Here is a 24,959-nt window from a genome sequence, read left to right as displayed (position 1 = left end):
CCCTTTCTGCCCTCAGTCCTCGGCCCTTTCTGCCCCCACAAAATATAATGTTCCCCCAGAATGTTCTCATTATGTTTCCCCTTATTATCTCCAGTAATTGTATTATTACAGCGGATTCTTTCTGATGTTACATCGTCATCTTCTCCCCATTCAGGTCCCTACAATATCGGATCCTCTCAGTGGAGATCTTCTATAGAAGAGAATTCTTCTGATTGCCCCGTGAAGGATGGATATGGACAGGGACAAGATGGTGGAGAGGATATTACACCTCACCCTAGAGATCCTCTTCCGGCTTACTGGAGAGGTGAGAGATTCTGATGACGTCACATTACATCATTCTTATCTATGGGAATAAAAGATGGACAGAACTGGAGAGGTGAGGACTCTGGAAATGTCTGGAGTGAGATTTATTACTGTGTCTCTCCATAACCAGGATTACACAGTAGTGAAGAAGACCTCTAGTGAGCGCTGTCAGGCCCCTGTGTCTGAGGGATGGGGAAGACCCCTGAGCCCAATCACGGGGCCTCCACCTCACCCCCCGATACATGAGGACATCAATGACCAGAAGATCCTAGAACTCACCTACAAGATGATTGAGCTGCTGACTGGAGAGGTGACACTGCTGGGAATGCTGGGACAATATACAGTAACGCTATGAAGGGATCGGGGGGTGACGGTATCATTGTATGTGCCAGGTTCCTATAAGGTGTCAGGACGTCACCGTCTATTTCTCCATGGAGGAGTGGGAGTATTTAGAAGGACACAAAGATCTGTACAAGGACGTCATGATGGAGGTTCCGCAGCCCCTCACATCACCAGGTAATAGACAGGACTAAATACACACGGCCTATAATTATCTGTATGTAAGGAATGAATTCAGTCCCTGTATGTGTCTCCTCCAGTTCTATCCAGTAAGAGGACAACACCAGAGAGATGTCCCCGTCCTCTTCTCCCACAGGACTGTAAACAAGAAGATCCCGATGTTCCTCAGGATCATCAGGTAGATGGAGAGAAGGTGCCATGAAATCCCCCTATGATGTGTAGACGGCTGTGAAGGTCTTGTGCTCAGTCTTGTTTTATCCTCCAGTATTATATGTGTTACTAGATGGTGGCCTGATTCTAACGCATCGGGTATTCTAGAATTTATTGTGTAGTTAATATATGATTTTTGTTATATATTTATAGATGTTGTGTGTAGTTGCCAAGTGTTTGTGTAGGGCGCTATAAATGTTCTGGGTGTTGCCTGGGTGTGGGAGGGTGTGAGAGCGGTGTTTGTGTGTTGCGTTGTTTGTGGAGCGCTGTGTGTCTGCAGCGTTGTGAAAGTGGTGCTGTGTGTGTTGCGCGGTTTGTGTGTGGGTGTTTGTGGGGTGCATGTGTGTTTTGGGGTGAGGTATGTTTTGTGCATTGTGTATGTGTTGCGCAGTGTGTGTGTATATTTGTCTTTGTGTGTCGCGGTGTTTATGTGTGCGTGGTGTTTTATGTGTTGGATGTTGTGTATGTGCGGCGTTGTCTGTGTGTGTGGGTGTGGTGTGTTGTGCGGTGCGTGTGTTGCGGTGTGTGTGTGTTTTGGGGTAGGTGTGCACCCCCATCGCGCTCCATCCCTCATGCTGCGCACCCCCCATCGTGCTCCATCCCCCATGCTGCGCACCCCTCAGAGAGGAGTATAATAGGAGTATAATAGGAGGAGTATAATAGGAGGAGTATAATAGGAGTAGTCCTGGGGGGAGAGGAGGATAATAGGAGGAGTAGTCCTGGAGGTGAGGGGAGAGGAGTCTAATAGGAGGAGTAGTCCTGGAGGTGAGGAGTATAATAGGAGGAGTAGTCCTGGGGATAGAGGAGTATAATAGGAGGAGTAGTCCTGGGGGGAGAGGAGTATAATAGGAGGAGTAGTCCTGGAGGTGAGGGGAGAGGAGTCTAATAGGAGGAGTAGTCCTGGGTGAGAGGAGTATAATAGGAGGAGGAGTCCTGGAGGTGAGGGGAGAGGAGTATAATAGGAGTAGTCCTGGAGGTGAGGGGAGAGGAGTATAATAGGTGGAGTAGTCCTGGGGAGAGAGGAGTATAATAGGAGGAGTAGTCCTGGGGGGAGAGGAGTATAATAGGAGGAGTAGTCCTGGGGAGAGAGGAGTATAATATGAGGAGTAGTCCTGGGGGGAGAGGAGTATAATAGGAGGAGTAGACCTGGGGGGAGAGGAGTATAATAGGAGGAGCAGACCTGGGGGGAGAGGAGTATAATATGAGGAGGAGTTCTGGGAGAGAGGATTATAATAGGTGGAGTAGTCCTGGGGGGAGGTGTATAGGTGCCCAATGTATGCGGGGGGCTGAGCCGAGCGGCCAATGCGTGAGGGGGGCTGAGCCGAGCGGCCAATGTATTCGGGGGGGGGCTCCATGTGGCCTCCTCTCCCCTGCAGCATCCTTGTGGCCTCCTCTCCCCTGCAGCGTCCATGTGGCCTCCTCTCCCCTGCAGCGTCCATGTGGCCTCCTCTCCCCTGCAGCGTCCATGTGGCCTCCTCTCCCCTGCAGCGTCCATGTGGCCTCCTCTCCCCTGCAGCGTCCATGTGGCCTCCTCTCCCCTGCAGCGTCCATGTGGCCTCCTCCTAGCCTGCAGGGTCCATGTGGCCTCCTCCTGGCCTGCAGGCTCCATGTGGCCTCTTCCTGTCCTGCAGGGTCCATGTGGCCTCTTCCTGTCCTGCAGGGTCCATGTGGCCTCTTCCTGGCCTGCAAGGTCCATGTGGCCTCATCCTGGCCTGCAGGGTCCATGTGGCCTCCTTCTGGCCTGCAGGGTCCATGTGGCCTCCTCCTGGCCTGCAGGGTCCATGTGGCCTCCTCCTGGCCTGCAGGGTCCATGTGGCCTCCTCCTGGCCTGCAGGGTCCATGTGGCCTCCTCCAGGCCTGCAGGATCCATGTGGCCTCCTCCTGGCCTGCAGGGTCCATGTGGCCTCCTCCTGGCCTGCAGGGTCCATGTGGCCTCCTCCTGGCCTGCAGGGTCCATGTGGCCTCCTCCTGGCCTGCAGGGTCCATGTGGCCTCCTCCAGGCCTGCAGGGTCCATGTGGCCTCCTCCTGGCCTGCAGGGTCCATGTGGCCTCCTCCTGGCCTGCAGGGTCCATGTGGCCTCCTCCTGGCCTGCAGGGTCCATGTGGCCTCCTCCTGGCCTGCAGGGTCCATGTGGCCTCCTCCTGGCCTGCAGGGTCCATGTGGCCTCCTCCTGGCCTGCAGGGTCCATGTGGCCTCCTCCTGGCCTGCAGGGTCCATGTGGCCTCCTCCTGGCCTGCAGGGTCCATGTGGCCTCCTCCTGGCCTGCAGGGTCCATGTGGCCTCCTCCTGGCCTGCAGGGTCCATGTGGCCTCCTCCTGGCCTGCAGGGTCCATGTGGCCTCCTCCTGGCCTGCAGCGTCCATGTGGCCTCCTCCTGCCCTGCATAGTCGCATCTTCGGCTCACAGAGCGCTTACTTGCTCCAAGTGCCGGCAGCCTCTTCTCCGTCTTCCTCCGCTGCACTCTGCACACTGACAGGCGGCAATATGGTGAGGTAATCTCACCATGCTCCCGTGACCTCTGCAGTGTCATCACGCCGCCGGTCGCCGGGTCAGAGAGAAAACTGGCTCCACTGAACCTGGAAGTGTGGCTTGCACGGAGGTACGGGGATTCATTTGTATCGGCATCTTAAAGACGCCGATACAAATGAATACAGGGAACTGGATCGCCGACGCTGATTGTTGCCGGTTCGGCGCACTGGTTGTTATTTTAACAACCGGTTTGCCCGAACCAGACAGAACCAGCTGAATCCCACCCCTGGGCTGAGGCGAGCGGCCAATGTGTGCAGGGGGCGGGGCTGAGGCGAGCTGCCAATGTGTGTGGGGGGCGGGGCTGAGGCAAGCGGTCAATGTGTGCTGAGGGCAGGGCTGAGGCAAGCGGCCAATGTGTGCGGGGGGCAGGGCTTAGCCGAGCGGCCAATGTGTGCGGGGAGCTGAGGTGAGCGGCCAATGCACCGGTTGTCACTGTAATGATGTTATTTTGGAGCAAGACAGACAGAATAAGGCAATTATATATATAGATACTTGTGTAATGAGAGCGGTGGAGATGGCAGGATTAGAGCTGATCATAGATGGGACTTCTCCATCTGTCTGTGACTTTTACAATATTTGTTTCAGGGTGAAGATCTTCCCCATATTAATACTACAGAGACATATGTGAGGGGTGATGAGCGGAGTAAAGAGGAGATTCCTACAGATAACCGCCTAGGTGAGTAGTGACCACTAAATGCAGAGAAGTCACAGATTCTTCTCAGTCACCGGCTGTGGCTGCTTTTTCAGGGTTGTAGTCTGGCCATATCAAATGGTCACCATTCTGCTGCTAGACCACCACATGTTCCTCCACCCAAAACTGCCCCCATTATTTTGAGCATTGGACGACCTTCTGTTGGAGTGAGACTTGTATCAGCCAGATCTTACAGGTAGGATCCACCCTATCCCCTGAAATTAGTGTACCGCCCCGCGCTCGGCTGCAGCCGAGCCGCTCGGATCCGGGCTTGTTGGTGGGTGGCTCAAGCGCCCGGGGGTCACTTCGCTCTGAAAGTGTGCTGGCGCTACTTAGGAGGGAGGTAGGTAGGTGCACGGCCGGAGCCGTGTTTAAGTTCGTGACGCCACCCACGGGTTGTGGTGAAGGTGGACACCACCACTGCAGTTACGGGGCACCAGGGGGAGATGGTTATGCAGCAAGATGTTAACCCCTCCGTGGGCAGGGATGATGGCCCCGGGACCCGTTGGGGGAGAGTAGCTGGGCGGTGCAGGGCGGTGCGCGGCCGGATGGCACTGTTGTAGTCACTGTTATTGACACATACAAGTCTCTAATGAACAAAGTTGATGGTGGTCGGTGGCCGCAGCCGGCTGCGTCTCGTCCCCCACCCGGTTTGGTGGTCTTTGCCTTTCTCCTGCACCATGTAGTGTATGCTTCAGCAACGGGAGTCCGCTCCCTGGCTTTGTATATGTCGGAAGAGCCCGTTTGCCCACAGACCCTGGCCCGTGGGATCTCTCTGCCTGTGCGGTGGCTTTCTATCCCCCTCGGTGGGCTGTTGTCTTCAGTCGGGACTTGGGTGGGAAAGGACCTAAGGTGCAGACCGCAATCAGTTGATTAACTCAGTCCAGTGGCTTCTGGACCTCGTTTCAGGGTCTGAGTAACCCCCTTTGTGCTCCGGTTTCCGAGTCGGTTCCCCGGGTCGATACCGGCAGGCCACTACCCTGTCCCGGCCCACCACGGTTCCACCGAGCCGTCTTCCCGGCTCCTGCAGGCTAGGCCACCATCTGCCTCCTAGCCAAAGGTGCCCGGGCTCCAACCCCGGCACCTGTCAGACTTCTTCACTCCTCACTCCACTCACAACTGAACTCAACTTGAACTCACTCTATTTTCCTGCCTCAGGCCCTCAGTGAGCGTGGTCAACCGCCTGGCTCCGCCTCCCTGTTTTGTCCATAAAGCTCTGCGGGAGGTGACTAGGGTTTATGGTTTGGCTGGTGTTACCTTATTGGGGGACAGATGTAATGCGGGGATCTACCTGTGACTACCTGGCTAGTCCAGCGCGTCACATTAGAAAATCATGGCAAGAAAAATCTAATCAGTATGGTGGACCCCTAAGAGAAAGCGGAGGGTAATGATGCTGGTGACTTCCTAGATTCTTAGTTTGGTGCCGTGTTCTCCAGGTGAATAAAGATTGATTGCTCTCAGTGGGAGAAACAGAATAATAATCTTGTAGTTGATGAAGAGTCCTCAGTAGTCTGGAAAGCTTGCTTTGTAACATCATTTATTTTATTTTTGTTCTCCATTAATAAGTATCATAACTACAAGATTCTTATTGTTTCTCCACTGAGAGCAATGACTCCATCTTCCTAGAATCTCAGCATCTTATTGATGGATCTTCCTTCTCTCCCTTCTGATGAATGTGCTGATAGGGGCGTTTTTATCGAACGTTGGGCACAGGGTAACTGTAACATATGTAGGGGGTTAGGATTATCCCACAGTGGGTACATGGAGGCCGGGCAGCCCACCCACATCATTTCCAAAATTTAACCTCTTCACCCCATCTTCACATATTTTTCCTTTTTCCCTCCTTTTCTTCCAAGAAGCATAACTTTTTTATTTTTCAGTCAACATAGGCATATCAGGGATTATAATTTTTGCGGGATGAGTTGTACTTTTAAATTGTACTATTCATTTTATCATATAATGTACTGAAAAATGGGAAAAAAATTCCCAAGTGCAGTGAAATTGCAAAAAAGTGCAATTACACTTTGTTTTTTATTTACCATGTTCACTATGTGTTCCCATGTTCAGCCTCTGATGGTGAGGATAGGCTTGTGCTGGGAGGTAGCTGCCAGATAATATGCCAGGGAGTCTTTGTACTGTGATAGCTGACCGCAGGGATCGGTGATTGGAGACTGAGAGTCACTGATGTGGTTGGGTGCAGACAGGACAGCTGGTGTAAGCAGGTGTAGCGGATATGGCAGGCACAGCTGGTATAGATAGATACAGCATGTACAGTGGATACTAGAAAACAAACATGTGTTAACATACACAGCATAAGACTCAGCAGGTGGCATGGTAACTGACAACCAGCAACGCGTCTCTAAGGATTGACCACGTTGCCCAGGCACCTCCCATAGGGGGAGGATTACTTAAATACCTATTGCCTCTCAGCCATAGGTTGTGAGGAACTTACGGGTTAGGTGCACGCTGGCCCTTTAAGAATATATGAGCATGAACTAAACTCACTCCAGGGAGACCTGCACCAAGGAAAGGGTGCTGGACAGTGCGGAGATGCTGGTTACAGCGTTACTAGCTATTTTATAAATTATATCTTTAATATATAAAGCCTAGTGTATGTTTGTGTGTATGTCCGCTAAAGGAATCCGCACCGTTGCATTTACAATCACAAAATTTTGCACAGCCACCTAATTTGATTCAGGGAACGTCATAGACTATATTTTGAGAGGAAAATTTAACACCACGCTTTACAGTTATTGGCCAAACAAACTCTTCTTACATTAAAGTCAATGGAGCTCAGAGCTGCAGGTCATTAATAGGAGCTGTGATTGGTTGCTATAGGCAACGAAGGACATTCTTAGTATAAGACAGTTTGTGTGAGATAATGATTAGTATAAGCAGCTTATGTGTGAGGTAATATGATATTGGCAGAGACACGCACAGACACATACACAGAGACACACAAACACAGAGACACACAGAAACTGAGACACAGACACATAGAGACTGATACAGAGACACAGAGACTGATACAGAGACACACACAGAGAGACAGAGACACACAGAGACAGAGACAAAAACAGACAGAGACACAAAGACTCACACACAGAGACAGACAGACAGAGACACAGAGATACAGAGACACACAGAGATACAGAGACAGACCGAGACACACCCACAGACACCGAGACACACCCAGAGACTGAGAGAGACACACGCCCAGAGACAGAGAGACACACTCAGACACACACACAGAAACAGACATACAGAGACACACACAGACATAGAGAAAGACACACGCAGACACAGAGAAACTTTCCTGGGCAACCCCGGGTACTACAGCTAGTTTATATATATTATTGAAAATAATTTTTATTCTTGGCAGATGACTGTACCAGGAGATTTGAGGCACAACTGACATCTTTGATTTTTAAATCAGATAACCGTGATATCACACAAAATTTAACTGAAGTGAATGCCTCTGTTCCAGATATACCATCATCTCTTCAAAGCAAAGATCTATCATCTGATTCTCTTAAACAAGTCCTACCTTCTGATTCATCACAGACTATTAAGAAAAATAAATGTCACAAAAGCAGCATTAAAAATCAAAGTGCTCTTGCAGCAAAGAAGCCATTTTCAACTTCAGAATATCAAAAAATTAATAAACAAATTCACCCAGGGCAGAAAAGATTTTCTTCAGAATCTGTTAATTACGAGAAAGGTCACACAGGGGAGATGCCAATTTCATGTTCAGAATGTGAGAAATGCTTTAACAAAAAATCACATCTTGTTGAACATCAGAGAACTCACACGGGGGAGAAGCCTTTCACATGTTCAGAATGTGAGAAATGCTTTAACAAAAAATCATATCTTGTTTTACATCAGAGAACTCACACGGGGGAGAAGCCATATTCATGTTCAGAATGTGGAAAATGCTTTAACCAAAAATCAAGTCTTGTTACACATCAGAGAACTCACAAAGAGGAGAAGCCTTTTTCATGTTCAGAATGTGGGAGATGTTTTAACCGAAAATCACATCTTGTTACACACCAGACAATTCACACAGGGGAGAAGCCTTTTTCATGTTCAGAATGTGGGAAATGTTTTGCCGATCAATCATGTGTTGTTAGACATCAGAGAACTCACACAGGAGAGAAGCCTTTTTCATGTTCAGAATGTGGGAGATGTTTTAACCAAAAAAAAACTCTTGTTACGCACCAGAGAACTCACACAGGGGAGAAGCCTTTTTCATGTTCAGAATGTGGGAAATGTTTTGCAGCTCAATCATATCTTGTTAAACATCAGAGAACTCACACAGGGGAGAAACCTTTTTCATGTTCAGAATGTGAGAGATGTTTTAACCGAAAATCACATCTTGTTACACATCAGATAACTCACACAGGGGAGAAGCCTTTTTCATGTTCAGAATGTGGGAGATGTTTTAACCAAAAAAAAAATCTTGTTACACACCAGACAATTCACACAGGGGAGAAGCCTTTTTCATGTTCAGAATGTGGGAAATGTTTTGCAGATCAATCATGTCTTGTTAAACATCAGAGAACTCACACAGGGGAGAAACCGTTTTCATGTTCAGAATGTGGGAGATGTTTTAACCGAAAATCACATCATGTTACACATCAGAGAACTCACACAGGGGAGAAGCCTTTTTCATGTTCAGAATGTGGGAAATGTTTTACAGATCAATCATGTCTTATTAGACATCAGATAATTCACACAGGGGAGAAACCTTTTTCATGTTCAGAATGTGAGAGATGTTTTAACCGAAAATCAAATCTTGCAAAACACCAAAGAATTCACACAGGGGAAAAACCCTTGACATGTTCAGAATGAGGGAAATATTAGACACACAAATGGATTATATTTAAACATCACAAATCTTACAATGGTAAAAATAATTATCTGACCTAGAAAGTGAGAAATGTTATACTTAAAAATTATAATTTGTTGACCAGTAATAAAATATTCACATGGGATACTAGAAGCCTTTTGGAAGTAGACATTAAACCATCTAATGCAATTTTTTTACCTCCCTACCATCTTCTCTCTTTTGTATTGGTTGAGGAGGTGGGGTGAAGGGGATCTCTCTTTTATTTTATTTGATATTTCTATTAGATCCTTAGAAACCCTTACCCCTTATTAAAGCCTTGCTGATTGGGAAGAGTGTGGCATTTCTAAATCGGTGGCTATTTATAGAGATTCTTAGTTAAAGTCCTTTTTGTAGATGGTTGAGAAATTTCGATTACATATAAACTGTCTTTATTAATAGCTCCAAGTGAGACATCTCCTTAGTGCTAGATCTGACTTTGAGTACAATTCACCTCCTCTCTCTCTACATAGACTTTATCAAAAAGGGAAATATAATATTAAAGGGGTCTCAATTTTATATAGTTTTCTAAACTCCTCGTTGGAAGATGTGAAGTTGTCATACATGATAAAATGGGAACAAAAGTTATCTTTTACATTCTTCCCTCAACAATGGTGGGCTGCCTCGGAATGGACTTATAGGATATCAGCTTGTATAACTCACCTAGAACAAATGAAATACATTTATACAAGGTGGTATCTGTTTCCAGGCAAATTGGCTCACATGATCCCGGATTATTCCCCTTTCTGTTGGAAAGGTTGTCTTCAGAAAGGCACGTTCGGGAATGAATGGTGGTCCTGTCCTAAAGCTATGATATTTTGGGAGCAGGTGTTTGATCTAATTTCATCTGTAACTAGTCTTCGTGTAATTATGGATGATGCACTGGCAATCCTGAATATAGGACTCGATAACTTCCCTGAAAATGTGAAACCTGTTATTGCTGATATACTTACCTCGGCCAGACGATGTCAGGCTATAAAGTGAAAACTCCCTTCAGTTCCCTCGGTTGAGGAGCTTGTCAGGAAAATTAATACTCATTATGAATTTGCCCTTGTCCATAATATAGAGAGGAGAAAACAAATTCAGAAAAATTGGGGTATTTCCTTCATGTGCTATTTATCCTATGGGGCTTTGATCTCTATATATGTTTTTGTTATTGATTCCTACATATAGAATAGACCGGATTGGTGTTCTTCCCCATCCTCCTTTTTTTTTTTTCTTCTTTTTCTTTATTTTGCTTAGTGGTGGTTGTTAATATTATCGTAGTGTTACGCCGATTGTGATTTGTATTGATTGTTGTTATGTGAAAAATTGAAATAAAATATATATTGTAAAAAAAATTTACATGTGGAGAAAATATAAATTTGAAAAAATTGAACAAGAAAACAAAAAAGAGACCGTGACAGTAAAGGCAAGTAAGTAAAGAAGAAAGGAAAGCAAGTTAGACGTTATATTAGAATTATAATATATACAGTTAATAATAGACGTCTGTTTTCTAAAAATCAAATAAAAAGCAATATTCCATGTGCAGCTAACTTTTCCCATTGTTAGATATTTATATATTCATTATATTGACAACAGTATTGCACCGTCCCCCCCAAAATACCCAACATTCCTCCTCCCTCTTCTTCCTCACTCCCAATCTCAGCGATCTGCCATTCATTACAGTTACTTTCAGAGCACAATCTCCATGTCTGACCAATGTCTGTAACTTCTCTATACTACAATAATAAACATGTTCAGATTACACATTACTATTTCCATCTACCATCCATTCCTTCTTTGTGGGAACATCTGCTGTGATTGAGTGTCTAAAATAATCCATGATTATCTATACAGAGACGTCATGTACAGAAATATTAGGGCTACAGCAACATCACATATGTTATACAGAAGAATAGTGCTGCCTCTATAGCTCTTTATACAATGACTTATAGATCAGACAAGTGTTGAGGGCGGGGCCGCTGCCACTTCTCTCTCTCGGGGGCCTGTTCGGATCTGGGTTTCTGCTACAGCTCGAGTGGTGACCGGACCCGGAAGGGGGTATTTACAGGGGAGTTGTTGTGTCTGTGACGCCACCCGTGGGTTGCAGTGAGGGATGGTGGCACTGCCGCTTCCTGGTGATGGGGCGCCCAGGGCTGATAGAGCGGGGAAGCAAGGTGGCATCCCCTTCTCGGGGAGGTGGTCTGTGTTTCCATTGACAATATTTAAATATATATACAGTACACACCAAAAGTTTGGACACACCTCCTCATTCAAAGAGTTTTCTTTATTTTCATGACTTTAAAAATTGTAGATTCACATTGAAGGCATCAAAACTGTGTGAATTAAAACATGTGGAATGAAATACTTAAAAAAGTGTGAAACAACTGAAAATATGTCTTATATTCTAGGTTCTTCAAAGTAGCCACCTTTTGCTTTCATTACTACTTTGCACACTCTTGGTATTCTCTTGATTGGCTTCAAGAGGTAGTCACCGGAAATGGTTTTCCAACAGTCTTGAAGGAGTTCCCAGAGATGCTTAGCACTTGTTGGCCCTTTTGCCTTCACTCTGCGGTCCAGCTCACCCCAAACTATCTCGATTGGGTTCAGGTCTGGTGACTCTGGAGACCAGGTCATCTGGCGTAGCACCCCATCACTCTCCTTCTTAGTCAAATAGCCCTTGCACAGCCTGGAGGTGTGTTTGGGGTCATTGTCCTGTTGAAAACTAAATTATGGTCCAACTAAACGCAAACCGGATGGAATAGCACGCCGCTGCAAGATGCTGTGGCAGCTATGCTGGTTCAGTATGCTTTCAATTTTGAATAAATCCCCAACAGTGTCAGCAGCAAAGCAACCCCACACCATCACACCTCCTCCTCCATGCTGCAAGGTGGGAACCAGGCATGTAGAGTTCATCCGTTCACCTTTTCTACAAAGACACGGTGGTTGGATCCAAAGATCTCAAATTTGGACTCATCAGACCAAAGCACAGATTTCCACTGGTCTAATGTCCATTCCTTGTGTTCTTTAGCCCAAACAAGTCTCTTCTGCTTGTTGCCTGTCCTTAGCAGTGGATTCCTAGCAGCGATTTTACCATGAAGGCCTGCTGCACAAAGTCTCCTCTTTTTTTTTTTTTTTTTTTTAAATTCTTTATTTTCCAAATTTTTAAAATTTTTCAAAGGGAACCAGCATCATAACTAAGTACATTTGTTAGGACCATATCGGCCTTTTTGCAAATACATTCCATATGCCTCGGATTGGGTATAAAGCAAAATTTACATATTCATATATTATCAGGCAGTATTCCCGCAAATACCCTCACTTAGGCGTCCAAGACTTCGGGTTCCACTGAACTGTTTCATAAATAAGTAAATATTAAACAAATAATCATAAGTAATCAGCAAGAGTGCTTAGTAAGAGGAAGGGAAAGAGAGCAGAGGAAGAAGGAGCAAGCTAGTTAGAAAGAATAGAGAGGAATGAATACCAGGGAAAAAGGGTGGGTTGGGGGGGAGTGGGGGAGGTGAAGGGGGTGGGGGGGAAGGTATGGGGTGGGGAGGGAGGTAGAGGGTGCGGCTATGTGTTGCCTTCTGCGGTTCCCTCAGCGCCCATTGCGCCCCCCACTAGAACATCATAGTCCTCGGAATGCTGGAAATCCAGCCATTCCCGCCACGTAGCCCAGAATTTCTCATATGAATCGTGCAATGATGAGGTTAAATCCTCCATGAGCATGAGGTCAGTGACCTTGTTGATCCATTGAACTAATGTGGGAGATGACTTACTCCTCCATTTTTCTGGTATGCATACTCTCGCTGCCGTAATGAGGAATTTCCTCAGGGAATTCTTATATCTTTTTTCGGGAATCCCGCAGTGATGCAACAGGGCCTCCGCCGGCCCCAATTCCTCATCCTTGTCAGTAACCCGTCAGATAGTGTCGGACACTCCCTTCCAGAAGGGCTGGATCATTTCACACCCCCAGAACACATGTAGAATGTTGCCCTCTGCCTTACCACACCTCCAACATATAGGGTTTATTGACTCAAACATGACATGTAGCTTGGAGGGAACTCTGTACCATCTAGATAAAAGTTTGTAGCTAGCCTCCTGGAACCTGGAACTAATGGAAGACGTGTGGGCCAATCTGAAGATCCTTTCCCAATGTGCTGGTGTCAACTGAATTCCCAAATCCCTTTCCCACTGTGTAGCGAAGGGGGGTAGTTGTTGATCTGAAGGTGAAATAAAAGCGAATATACCGCCAACAGTGAGTGACGTATTATGCCTGATCCCATACATAATTGTTCAAACTGTGTCTTAGGTCGCTGAAAGTAGGACCTGGTGGGAAGACTACTGAAAAAGTGCGCCAATTGTAGGCATCTCCACTGGCCAAGCAGGGTAGGATCTTGTCTAACTGCCAAACTAGCTGCCGAAAGCCAGGATCCCCAGTCTCCAAACTCCTCCACTCGATCCACCCCGCCTCTAATCCACATCCGGAAGATCGGATCCACCCTACCAGGTTCAAAGGCAGGATGGCTCAAGATATGCATAAGGCTGGAGTTCCTGGGAATCATTTCTGACTGTACTCTCCCGATGTTGCAATATGTCACGGTTGGGCCGATGGTTGGATGTGTTTTCAATCCTGCAGGGACCTCCGAGAGCACCTACGGCAATTTATTAAGGGGTATTGGGGAGAAGGACTGCTCAATTTGTATCCACTTCTTCTGAGACCTGTTCCGGCACCAATCAATCTTTCTAGTAAGATATCCCGCCAAATGATATCTTCTCAAGTCTGGCAGCCCAATCCCCCCCCCCACCTTTGGTCCTGTGCAAGATGGCTCTTTTTATACGTGCCGATTTACCTGCCCAGACGAACGAGGACTGAATTGATTCTAGGGATTTGAAAAATCCCGAAGGTATTTTAACTGGGAGCGCCTGTAACAAATACAGGATTCTGGGTAGGACATTCATTTTGTATATCTGGCATCTACCAAACCAGGAGAACAGTGATTTCCCCCATCTGTCGCAATCTTTCCTAATAGAGGCTAACAACGATGGGAAATTCTGAGCGTAAAGGAGGCTCAGGTCCCCGGTCAGCCGTATCCCCAAATAGCTTAGGGGCTGGGTTGCCCATCGGAAGCTAAACGTGGTTTTCAGGTCTTCTACTTCTTTGGATGGGAGGTTGATGTTCAAAGCCTCCGATTTTGAAAAATTTATCTTAAAATTAGATAAACTGGAATATCTCTGAAATTCCTTCATTAAGTTGGGAAGAGAGATTTTGGGGGCTGACACAAAAAACAGGAGGTCATCAGCATATGCCGCTACTTTATGCGTGTCTTGAAGCACTCCTATACCTGCAATATCTGGGTTGGCTCGTACGTGTCTGAGGAAGGGCTCAAGCGTCAGGATGAAGATTAAGGGTGATAGCGGGCACCCTTGACGGGTGCCATTAGATATTTTAAATGGGTCCGACAGGATCCCATTCACTCAGACCCTAGCCGAGGGTACCGAGTACAGAGACGTAATCCGACCCATCATTTCGTGTCCCAACCCCAGACACCCGAGCGTGGCTTCCATGAAAGTCCATCCCACTCTATGGAATGCCTTCTCGGCGTCTGTTGACAGCAGCATGGATGGTATGCCCCCAGTTTTGGCTTTATGTATTAAATTAATGGCCTTAACTGTATTATCCCGTGCCTCACGACCCACCATAAAGCCCGTCTGGTCTGGATGAATTATTCGTGAAAGTAGAGGTGCCAGCCTATTTGCTAGAATTTTAGCAAATAGCTTTGTGTCCACATTTAACAAGGAGATTGGGCGGTAGCTCGCACATTGTGTTGGATCTTTCCCTGATTTAGGTATGACCGTAATGTGCGCTCTCAACGAGTCTGCATTAGAGTTCGGGGTTCCTGACGTCCTGGAGTTGAATGCTGACAGTAGGTGCGGGGATAATATTTCTTTAAGTTTTTTATAATATACAAGGGGGAAACCATCTGGCCCAGGTGCCTTTCCTGTTTTGGACGACCCAATTGCATCAACTAGTTCTTGATACAGAAAGTATTCGACAAGAAGGGAAAGTAAACAAACCAGCTGGCCTAAAAGAACGACCAGTAAATAATACACTATAAAACTTTACAGTCTCACGAAATTTGGAGACCTGGTGACCTTCAATCAGGAGAACCACCCTTGGGGTGCGCGGAAAACCAAGGGTGACAGCTGAGCAAGCTATAGGCATTAATGACATTATCCTACTAGGCTAAAAACTCACATCTCACCCCCCGATCTTAGACCGAACGGTGAGAGGCACAATTCTTAAACTTGTATGTCAAACTATCAACACAGTAACACAGTATTAAGGGACCCTGTGACTCCCCAGAAAGGAAGAAGAGGAGAAGAGAGAGAGAGGGAAAAAAAAAAGGGGGGGAAGAGGGGAAACAGACCCCCCCCGTCAGTGAGGAGAAAGACACAGATATAACCCACATCAGTGACCCATCATAATAGTGTCCTTCTCAAGTCCAATAATCCTACAGGGACTGCCAGATCTTCCTCCTCGACCCGCACCTCCCACCTCTGAATAAGGAACCACCTCCGATCTCGCGTCATCAGTCTGGCTCCTCCCGGGAGAATTCTCCCATTGGCCTGGAATCCTTGGAGCTCCTCTGGGGTCTTGCAAATCTGCGCCTATTTCCTCTTTGTCTTTGGGGTAATCCATTGGATCTGTCCAGATGTAGCCAGTTAGGAATTGCTACTGCAGGGGTTTCAAGGAACTGGAAAAGACCCTCCACCTCCTCCAGGCGTTTCAGCAGGTATTGGACCCCATTATAAGGTGAAATTGGTATCCCCATCTGTATGACGCACCTTTTTCCTTGATTTTTTGCAGTAAGGGCATAAGTTGGCATCTCATGTAGAGGTTTCTAGAAGAAACATCAGGAAAAAGCTTAACTTCAAACCCTTCATATGTGACAGTCCCGTGGGTCCATGCATTTCACAGTATGGCTTCTTTATCAGTATAATAGTGCAGTCTGCATAGGATAATGTTAAGGTGAACTCTTAACCAGAGATCACTAGTTGCCTACTGGCTGGCCGAATTGGTATATACCAAGTGCATGCATAAAAGAATTCACACCAGACACAGTCGGATATGAAGTCTCTTCTTGGTCACAGTAAAGATGGCACCAAAACAGACAGAGAAGAGCATGCGTCCTCTTGATATAGGCTAGGGGCGTACACAAGTTCAGATATGCCCATTTAGTGGGACAGTCCATGAGCTAGCCAATGGGAAGATCCGTGTTGCTGTTGATGGGCGGGTCTGACTCCAGTGGATGAAACCATAATGATGGGAGGGACGTCATTTAGTGGATCCATGCTGATGGTTTGGTCTGTGATGTCTTCTGATCTTTGGGTTGGTCTTCTCTTATATGGTATCTTCTTACACCTGGACATTCCTTGCATTCCAGGCAAGGTGTGGAGAAACAGGCAATGACAGCCACCTTTATATCTGTGTCATGTATATGATCTGAAACCTGAATTATGTAAGGCAAATCGTCATATTTCCCACAATGCCTTGTCAAGAGGTTAATTAAGTATGTCATCTTATGGCTCTCCTCAACAGTCCCCCCTAAATATTTTATTAACCTTCTGACCCTACCGTGGTCCTCTAACACATCAGCTCTAATGCTTTAACTGCAACCTTTTTTTCGTTTTGCTATCCACTATACAAGCAATGCTAAGCCTTTGCCCCCGCTGGTACAGACTGCTGATCAGAGAGTTGATCACATCCCGCACACACAGTTCACAGAGGTATAGGTAACTAGAACAGACTATTTAATGCCGAAGCGCTTACTCAGAATTTGAGATTAATCGATTAGAAAGAGTAAGGCAATTGTAAGAATAAGCTTCTTACTGTTATGCTGCAGCTTTTAGCATTACTGTTTCTGAAAGACTGATTCTCAGTCAATATCCAAGTGCTGTCCGCGTCTTCGAGACTTTTCTACCTTAATACACCTAATTGTATCACAACACTAATGGATCTCTTCTTGTCTTGAGTCCCTAATCTACCACCAGGAGGCCTTTAACAAGATCTCCCTTATGCATGGATCCGATTACCTTCAGTAACACAGAGTAGCACTTTTACGGCTTCAAATACCAACAAATAAGACAATACCAGTTACCTGCAAGTGTATGTTACCCTTAAAAAGTCACTTACATCCTTAAACTAATGAGCTGGTTCAGGTCAGATAATGTTTTTTCCACCATGAGCCCTTATTTGTATAATGTTCCTGTACCCATTGTTCCCTTGGTTATGGTTATTTCCCATGTATCATCCCCAATCTAGAAATTCTCCATAAGGTTCTATGTGAGATAGTCCAGCACTATGTGTGTTGTGACCCCCATTCTGCTGGTACGATGGACTCTTTACAGCGGCTGCTGTCTCCAGATGGGTTTTCCCTCAAGCTTCATGGAAGTCGCTGTGGTTGGGAAAAGCTGGATCGGCCCATCTGATTCTGACTCATGGCTCATTCTGACTTGTCTTTTTAGGATCACCCAGTCTCCTGGCTGGAGACCATGTGCTCCTGACACTGATTTAGGATCTGGAATTGGAGGATACACATGTTTAACACACTATATAGGCAGTTGTGTAAAGCACGTACATCACTGGTCAGGATATCACACTGTATCTAAAGTATCTAAGAAATATAATCACATTGTAGGTGCTAAACCAAAAATATCTTATATAAAGATCTAATTATTAAGAAAAAGGAAAATTTGTTACATGATTTGCCAGCGTCCACCATTATCTTGGGGATCGTTACATTTTTTTTTTTTTTATAACTGAATGTTTTATTAAATTTTTTAACAGACATGGAAAAAGTACATGGATGCATAGGTATGTCTCACAAGCATGTGAGCAATAACTGTAAACCAAAAATCTGTATACATATCTTATTATCCACTGATACAATAAAAACAGGGGATGTGACAAGACAAACAATACAAGACTAAACAGGGAAGTTTAAGGAAGGGGGGGGTGGAGTGGGGAGGGTGAATATATCAGGCTTCCATCAAGACCATACCTCACTATTATTCTTTATTGGCCCAATAAGTGTCCCAAAGTGACCAAACACTCTCAAAATGATCTACTGTATTATTTGACAAGGCAGATAGATACTCCATCCTTCTCACATCTTGGATCCGAGATTGGAGATCTGTAAGTGAGGGTGGATGGGCCAACCTCCAGTTACGGGCAATTAGACATCTAGCTGCTGTGGTCATGTGTAATAGTAACCGCTTCACTCTTTTCCCCAGCTGAGCAAGTGGTATATTTAATAGATAGAATTTAGGATCCAGGGAAACCCGAAGGTCAGTTACTTTATATATAAGGGATTGCACCAACCTCCAGAAACGCTGGATATTGGGGCACACCCAGAATATGTGCGGTATATCTCCCCCTGTAACTCCACACCTCCAACAATTGTCAGGTATAGCTGGGTTTAGTTTATGTAGTAGTGATGGGGTGTGATACCAATACATAAGTAATTTATACTGATTTTCCTTATAGACATAGCATGAGGATGTCTTAGAGGCAGTATCCCAGATCCGTTTCCACATACACAAGGGAATGGACTCACCAAGGAAATCTTCCCATTTCCTCATATATGTATGCTTTGGCTTGTCTTCTGGGCAGGGGGTAATTAAAATACGATATATATCTGAGATGAGGCCTTTAGTAGAGACCCCAGCTCTGCATAATCTCTCAAAAAGTGTAGGGGTGGAGACTTCTAGGGAGGTAAAAAGGGAGTGCATCAGGTGTCTAACTTGTAAATAGCGATATTGGGAATTGCCAGGGAGATTAAATTTATCAGCTATGGTGGCGTAGGGGAGAAGGACTCTGGAACGTGCATCTACTATGTCAGCAAAGCAAAAGAGTTTCCTGTCAAACCACGTTTTAGTCGCTGTACCCTGCATACCGTCCGTCATTCTGGGATTAAAAAGAAAAGAAGTCAAGGGAGAGTGTTCGGATTGAAGTGGAAACTTTTTGACACAACAGTCCCATATCCTCTTCGTGAAGGCTATAGGGCCAAGGGTATGTGGGTCAGGCTTGTTTGATGAGGTGCCCCAGAGGTAGGAATTGGGGTGTATTGGGGCGAGCCATAACTTCGCTATTTCCATCCATCTAGAGAAGGCACTGCGATTAGACCATGCAGGGATGTGACGTAAGTGTACTGCCCAATAGTACCTAGTAATATCAGGGACTCCCAGGCCTCCTCTCAGTTTACTGTCAAACAAAGTCGCTTTCTTGATTCTATGTCTCTTATGGGCCCAAATGAATTGAAGTATAACAGACTGAATGTTGCGCAACTCTTTGTATGGTACACACACCGGAAGGGTCTCAAATAGGTAAAGTAGCTTCGGCAGGACAGACATTTTGACTGCAGAGATTCTTCCAAACAGAGACAATGGGAGCTTGTTCCAATTGAGCAGGAGCCTTTTTATCTCAGTAAATAAACTAGGATAGTTCTGCTGATACAAGAGCTTATACTTAGATGTTAATTGTATCCCAAGGTATGTCAAGGATATGTTTTTCCATTTATAGTTGTAGTTTTCCTGTAAGGAGGAGACCCGCACCTGTGGAATATTAAGAGGCAGAGCTTCCGTTTTGCTCTGATTGACCTTATACCCTGACAGCCTTCCAAATTGTAGTAATAAGGAATGCAAATTCGGGAGGGTGATATGTGGTTGGGACAAAATCAATAGGACATCATCCGCATATAAGGATAGCTTAAACTCCTTGTCTCTCACCATTACTCCACGTATATTAGGGTCAATGCGAATAGCAGCAGCCAATGGCTCAATACACATAACAAAGAGAAGGGGGGACAAAGGGCATCCCTGACGAGTGCCATTGTGTATTTGAAAGGGTTGAGATGTGGCATAAGGAAGCTTGACCGAAGCTGAGGGGCATGAATATAGACTTTTCAGGGCAGTAATAAATGCACCCGAAATTCCAAAATGATGCAATGTTTCGAACATGAATGGCCACCCCAGACGGTCAAACGCCTTCTCCGCATCCAAACTAAGAAGGAGTGCTTCACTCTCTGTCTTATTAACAACTTCTACTAAGTCAATGATCTTCCTGGTGTTGTCTCCCCCTTGCCTACATGGGACAAAACCCACCTGGTCTTTGTGTATTAGGTGAGGGAGCAGGACTGAAAGACGTAGAGCCAGTAGTTTAGTAAAGATTTTCAAATCAGCATTAAGGAGTGCTATGGGCCTGTAATTGGCACAATCCAGAGCATCCTTCCCCGGTTTGGGTATGAGCGTAATATAAGAATGTAACATACTTGTGGGTATAGGGGAGCCCGTGAGGAAGCTATTAAATAATTTAACTAAATAGGGGGTAAGTCGATCCGCAAATGCCTTGTAGTAGAAGTAAGTCAGGCCGTCTGGACCCGGTGATTTTCCATTAGAAAGTAATTTAAGCACCTGTCCTACCTCTTCACACGTGATTTCTTTATTCAGTGTATTTACAGCATTCTTAGTAAGAGTAGGCAGCTTACACTGCTCAAGAAAGGAGTGGATTAGCTCCCTCTGTCTTCCTGGGTCTGCAGGAAGAGGGCTAGACAAAGAATACAGTCTCGACAGATAATCCTGAAAGATCTTTGCAACTTTAGTGGGGTCATAAAAAATATTCCCCCCCGAATCTCTCAAGGCATAAACGGATGAGTTCCCCCTATCCTCTCTAAGTTGGCGGGCCAAAAGAGAGTGAGATTTATTTCCTTTGTCATAGTATTTATGCCTGCTATAGAGTAGTAATTTTTCTGTTATATTGACCTCTAGGTCCTTCAGTTGGGCACGAGTCTTTACTATACCTCTAAGGGTACGTATTGATGGGTTAAGGGTCATCCTATTTTCTAAGTCTCTGAGACTTTTAAGGAGCTGATCTCTCTGATAAAGTCTATCTTTTTTGATACGGGAGCTTAATGCTATGCATTGCCCTCTAAAGACGGCCTTATGGGCTTCCCAAACAGTGGAAAAATTAGGCACTGACCCCTCATTGTTCTCGAAGTATTCTATCAGCCCTGCTTCCAGTTTGTCTCTGTAGGGAGTTCTCTTGAGGAGGGACTCATTGAGCCTCCAGTGGCAGACTCTTGTACGTTGGGTTGTCTGATCTAGGGTGAGAGTCATTGGCGCGTGGTCTGACCACGTTATTGCACCAATATCTACACTGCTCGTCAATCTAAGGGCTTGAACGTTGCCAAAGAAGAAATCGATCCTGGTGTGTGTACCATGAGGGGGAGAGTAGAAGGTAAAGGTTTTTTCTGAGGGATGTTTAACTCGCCACAAATCAAATAAGGCAAACCTGCGGATCAGTCTTCGAAAGGCAGCTGTCAATTTACGCTGAGACGGGCTCGACAATTGATTGTTAATGGTCAACCTGTCTAAAGAGTCAGAGAAAATAGTGTTAAAATCTCCACCCACTATCCACACTGAGGGGGGAAGGCGTGTTAATTTGAGGAATACCCGGTTCAAAAAAAGGATCTGGGAGGTGTTAGGGGCATAAATGTTACACAAAAGGATTGGAACTTCCTTATATGTCCCTTGTAGGATAAGGTATCTACCCTGTGGGTCTGCCAGGGAGGTAGTAACTTGAATTGGACAGGTTCTTGATATCAAAATCGCCACACCGGCTTTTTTCCTTTCCTGGGAGGCTAGAAAAATCGTGGGGTAAAGGTGTTTAGCAAAATTGCAGTTCCCATTGAGGTTCAAGTGCGTTTCCTGCAAGAAAACCACATCAGCTCGCTGGGTCCGCATCTCACCAAGTGCCATACGCCTCTTAATGTTTGAGTTTAGACCCTTAACATTTAACGTTAAAATTTTAACCATATTTTAAGCTGTAGTAGTATAAAGAAAAATTAGCATTACATACGAAGGCTAACCGGGTATTGCCCATCTCAAAATTGCCTAAGGGCCCATGCTGAGTGGTTCTCAATGGGGTACAGAGGATTCCCTCACCACAATTAGGGTAGACACATAGGGGATGGGAAAGCACAATGACAAAACACATAACACATAGATCATAACATTTACATGTCACAAATGTTACCGGAGAGGAGTGAAGCCATGGGCAAAATCCTTTACCTCCGCCACCGTCCTCTCCGGCCAGGGTCAAAGAAGAAAAAATTGGCATAACTTTACCAGTATATAAACCCTAACCTCCTTTACCAACTCTTCCGTAGGAGGAACCAGGGTAACTCTAACCCTTAAAGGGGGTTTGTAGCTACGGACACTCTGCTATCGCAGTCAGTATCGGCAGCTAAATTCAAAACATCTACAAGAGGGGAGTATTCAATTCTCAATTCTCACCGCCCCAATGCAAATAGTATGAGGAGTCATAACCAGATATATTAATATCAGAAGAGGAAAGGAAAAAGTGAACAGCTACTTATGAAAGAAAGGACCAACCAAAGTCCCTGTAATAAACGAGGGAGGGCATGAACCCCCCCCCAATACCCCCAAGGGGGCTTCAGCTTGACACCATAGATGCAAACAAGGGGCTCCAGTTCCCAGAAGAAAAACAAAATAAATAAAAATTGTCATCTCAGGTTGGAGCTGGTCGTGCCTTAGGCCGTGATGAGGGAGATCCCCCCTTAGAGTCCACTTGCTGCCAGATTGGACGGGGTGGACTGGATGGCATCTCCAATTCCCAGTCCACCAGGGAGGGTGAAGGGACTCCCAGGTCAGTGCAGAAAGCCGGGAGGTCCTGAGTTGAGCGTAGCACAGCCGTACGACCATCTTTTGAGGCTATGAGGGCAAACGGGTACCCCCAGCGGTATCGGATGCCCTTATCTTTTAAGGATGCAAGAAGTGGCTGCAGGTGTCTTCTTTTCTGTAAGGTGATCCAAGAAAGATCAGGGAATAATTGGATCCGAGTCCCTTGGTATTCAATTCTCTTTGAGGTACGGGCTTTAGCCATAATGGACTCTTTTAGTTGGAAGTCGTGGACGCAGCAAATAATGTCACGAGATTGGTTTTGAGGCCCCCTGGGGCGTAATGCTCTATGCGCTCTGTCCAATTTTATCCTTTGAGTTATAGGGCGCTCCAGCACAGTGTTAAATATGGTTTCAAGAATGGCATGGACATCCTCATTACCCGTGGCCTCATGGACACCTCTCACTCGGATATTATTACGGCGTCCTCTGTTATCTAGGTCTTCCAGATGTTTGTTAGCTTCACTCAGGGCCTGAGCATAGGAAGTCACATTTTTCTGTAATTTGATGATGTACTGTCTAGTGGCATCGTGATCCCTTTCAACTGAGTCCACTCTATCTGCTAATAGCCCAACATCTTGGCGGATGGAATTAATTTCTGACTTACAGGTTTCTTTCACCTCTGAGATCAGGGATTTGAAGTCTTCCTTGGTAGGAAGGAGATCCAGATACTTTTTTAATTTTCTATAGTCAAAATGGTGTTCCATATCTCCCGACTCAGCCTCTGATGGGGAGTCACGTGACCCTCCCCCGTCCTCCTGCTGAGACACTAGAGCAGATAGTGAGGGCGCAGAGTCTAGGTCCATATCCGATGGATCCAACCACGCAGTTTTATTTTTCGCTTGAGTACCTTTATGGGTTGATTGTCGTTGTGACTTTGGTGGCATGGGGTCATTCGCAACACAGTCTCTCTTAGTAAGAAACTTGTCCAGAGGGGTCACAAACGGCTGCCCCTTTCTTAATCTGTATGACCAGCCTGGACCTCTTCTCCTCCTCAGCCCAGCCAGATCGTCACCTAGTCTGTGCCATGTATTATATTTCCTTTCAATATTATTTATTAATGCAATATCATTAAAATTGTAGCTGTCGACTCATGTCCTCTATATGGGCGGTAAGGCGAGCCTCCCCTCTACGCAGACATTATACAGGGGTGTATATCCCTTTCATGGCTCCCTCCTGTACAAATCTCTTTACAGCAAGCTATTGTTCCAATGACCACTAGATGGCAGTAGAGTATGATGCAGGGAGTGAGTTTTTATATATAGAAATGGAAGGCTCTGAAAAACACTTCTGTGGGACTGCTACGAGTTTTCTTCCTTATCTCACTTATATCAGGGAAGAGGGGGGTCGGAGTGCCCCTCTCCCTGCACTGCCACAAGACCACACTCAGGCCCCCAGGCCAGGACGGCAGATTACTGCACCGCAGCTCTTCTTTACCCTGCTCAGGACCCTACACTGCTGCCCTTCACTGCTGCTTCCAGGGCTCCTGCTCGTTCCCCTCTTCCAGATAACTCAAAATCTGTTATTAATCTTTGTTTATGGTGGTTTGATCTCACAAATAGTTGGCAGCAAGACCTTTGTCACAGTAGGGTATTATACAGTGAGTTGCAGGCTGAATGCTGCACAGGGTTGCTTTGCAGTAGAATAAGTTTTAAAAGCAGCTGCATAGTTTATTATATAGGAGAATCTCCTATTTACAGGGTGATATAAAGTCAGGGCAGCACTGCCTTCACCACTTAGTGGCTTGTTGATTTATTTGTTGTTAAAGTTCAGCTCCAGCAAGAATAAGCAACTTCACCACAGGGGTTAATTAGCATATGCAATGCTGCAGAAACTGTCCCTTGCAGTCTGAGAGAAGTGGAGGGGGAGGGATGGAGCTGTGGGGAAAAGGCTGCTGCTCAGCCCAGTTATGTCTCCCACTGTGTTAACAGTTATATTCCCTGAATCAGGCCTAGTGTGATAAACTGTGCACCCCTGGCCCAGGTTTATATGCACTCACCAGTGCTTGTTGTGTCCACTGTTCCTCGGTCCCTCTGTGCTGTGATAGAGCCTGCTATAATCTGTGATATCTCAGGCTAGG

General features: G+C 45.8%; 1 protein-coding gene across 1 annotated transcript in view; it reads left to right on the top strand.

The window, feature by feature from the left end:
* Positions 1-405: 405 nt before the first annotated feature.
* LOC142312434 (uncharacterized) overlaps positions 406-24,959 on the top strand; it is a 44,407-nt gene continuing 19,853 nt past the window's right edge. Inside the window, exons 1-4 of the mRNA XM_075351374.1 lie at positions 406-819; positions 903-1,000; positions 4,147-4,237; positions 7,635-8,940. Of these exons, the coding sequence (XP_075207489.1) occupies positions 687-819; positions 903-1,000; positions 4,147-4,237; positions 7,635-8,940 (1,628 nt within the window). The 5' untranslated portion in view covers positions 406-686. The remainder of the gene's footprint in view (positions 820-902; positions 1,001-4,146; positions 4,238-7,634; positions 8,941-24,959) is intronic.

This window comes from Anomaloglossus baeobatrachus, chromosome 5, assembly GCF_048569485.1.
Source record: "Anomaloglossus baeobatrachus isolate aAnoBae1 chromosome 5, aAnoBae1.hap1, whole genome shotgun sequence".
NCBI classification, from domain to species: Eukaryota; Metazoa; Chordata; class Amphibia; order Anura; family Aromobatidae; genus Anomaloglossus; species Anomaloglossus baeobatrachus.
Note: the sequence above shows the minus strand (reverse complement) of the source record. Positions and strands in the feature narration are given on the sequence as shown.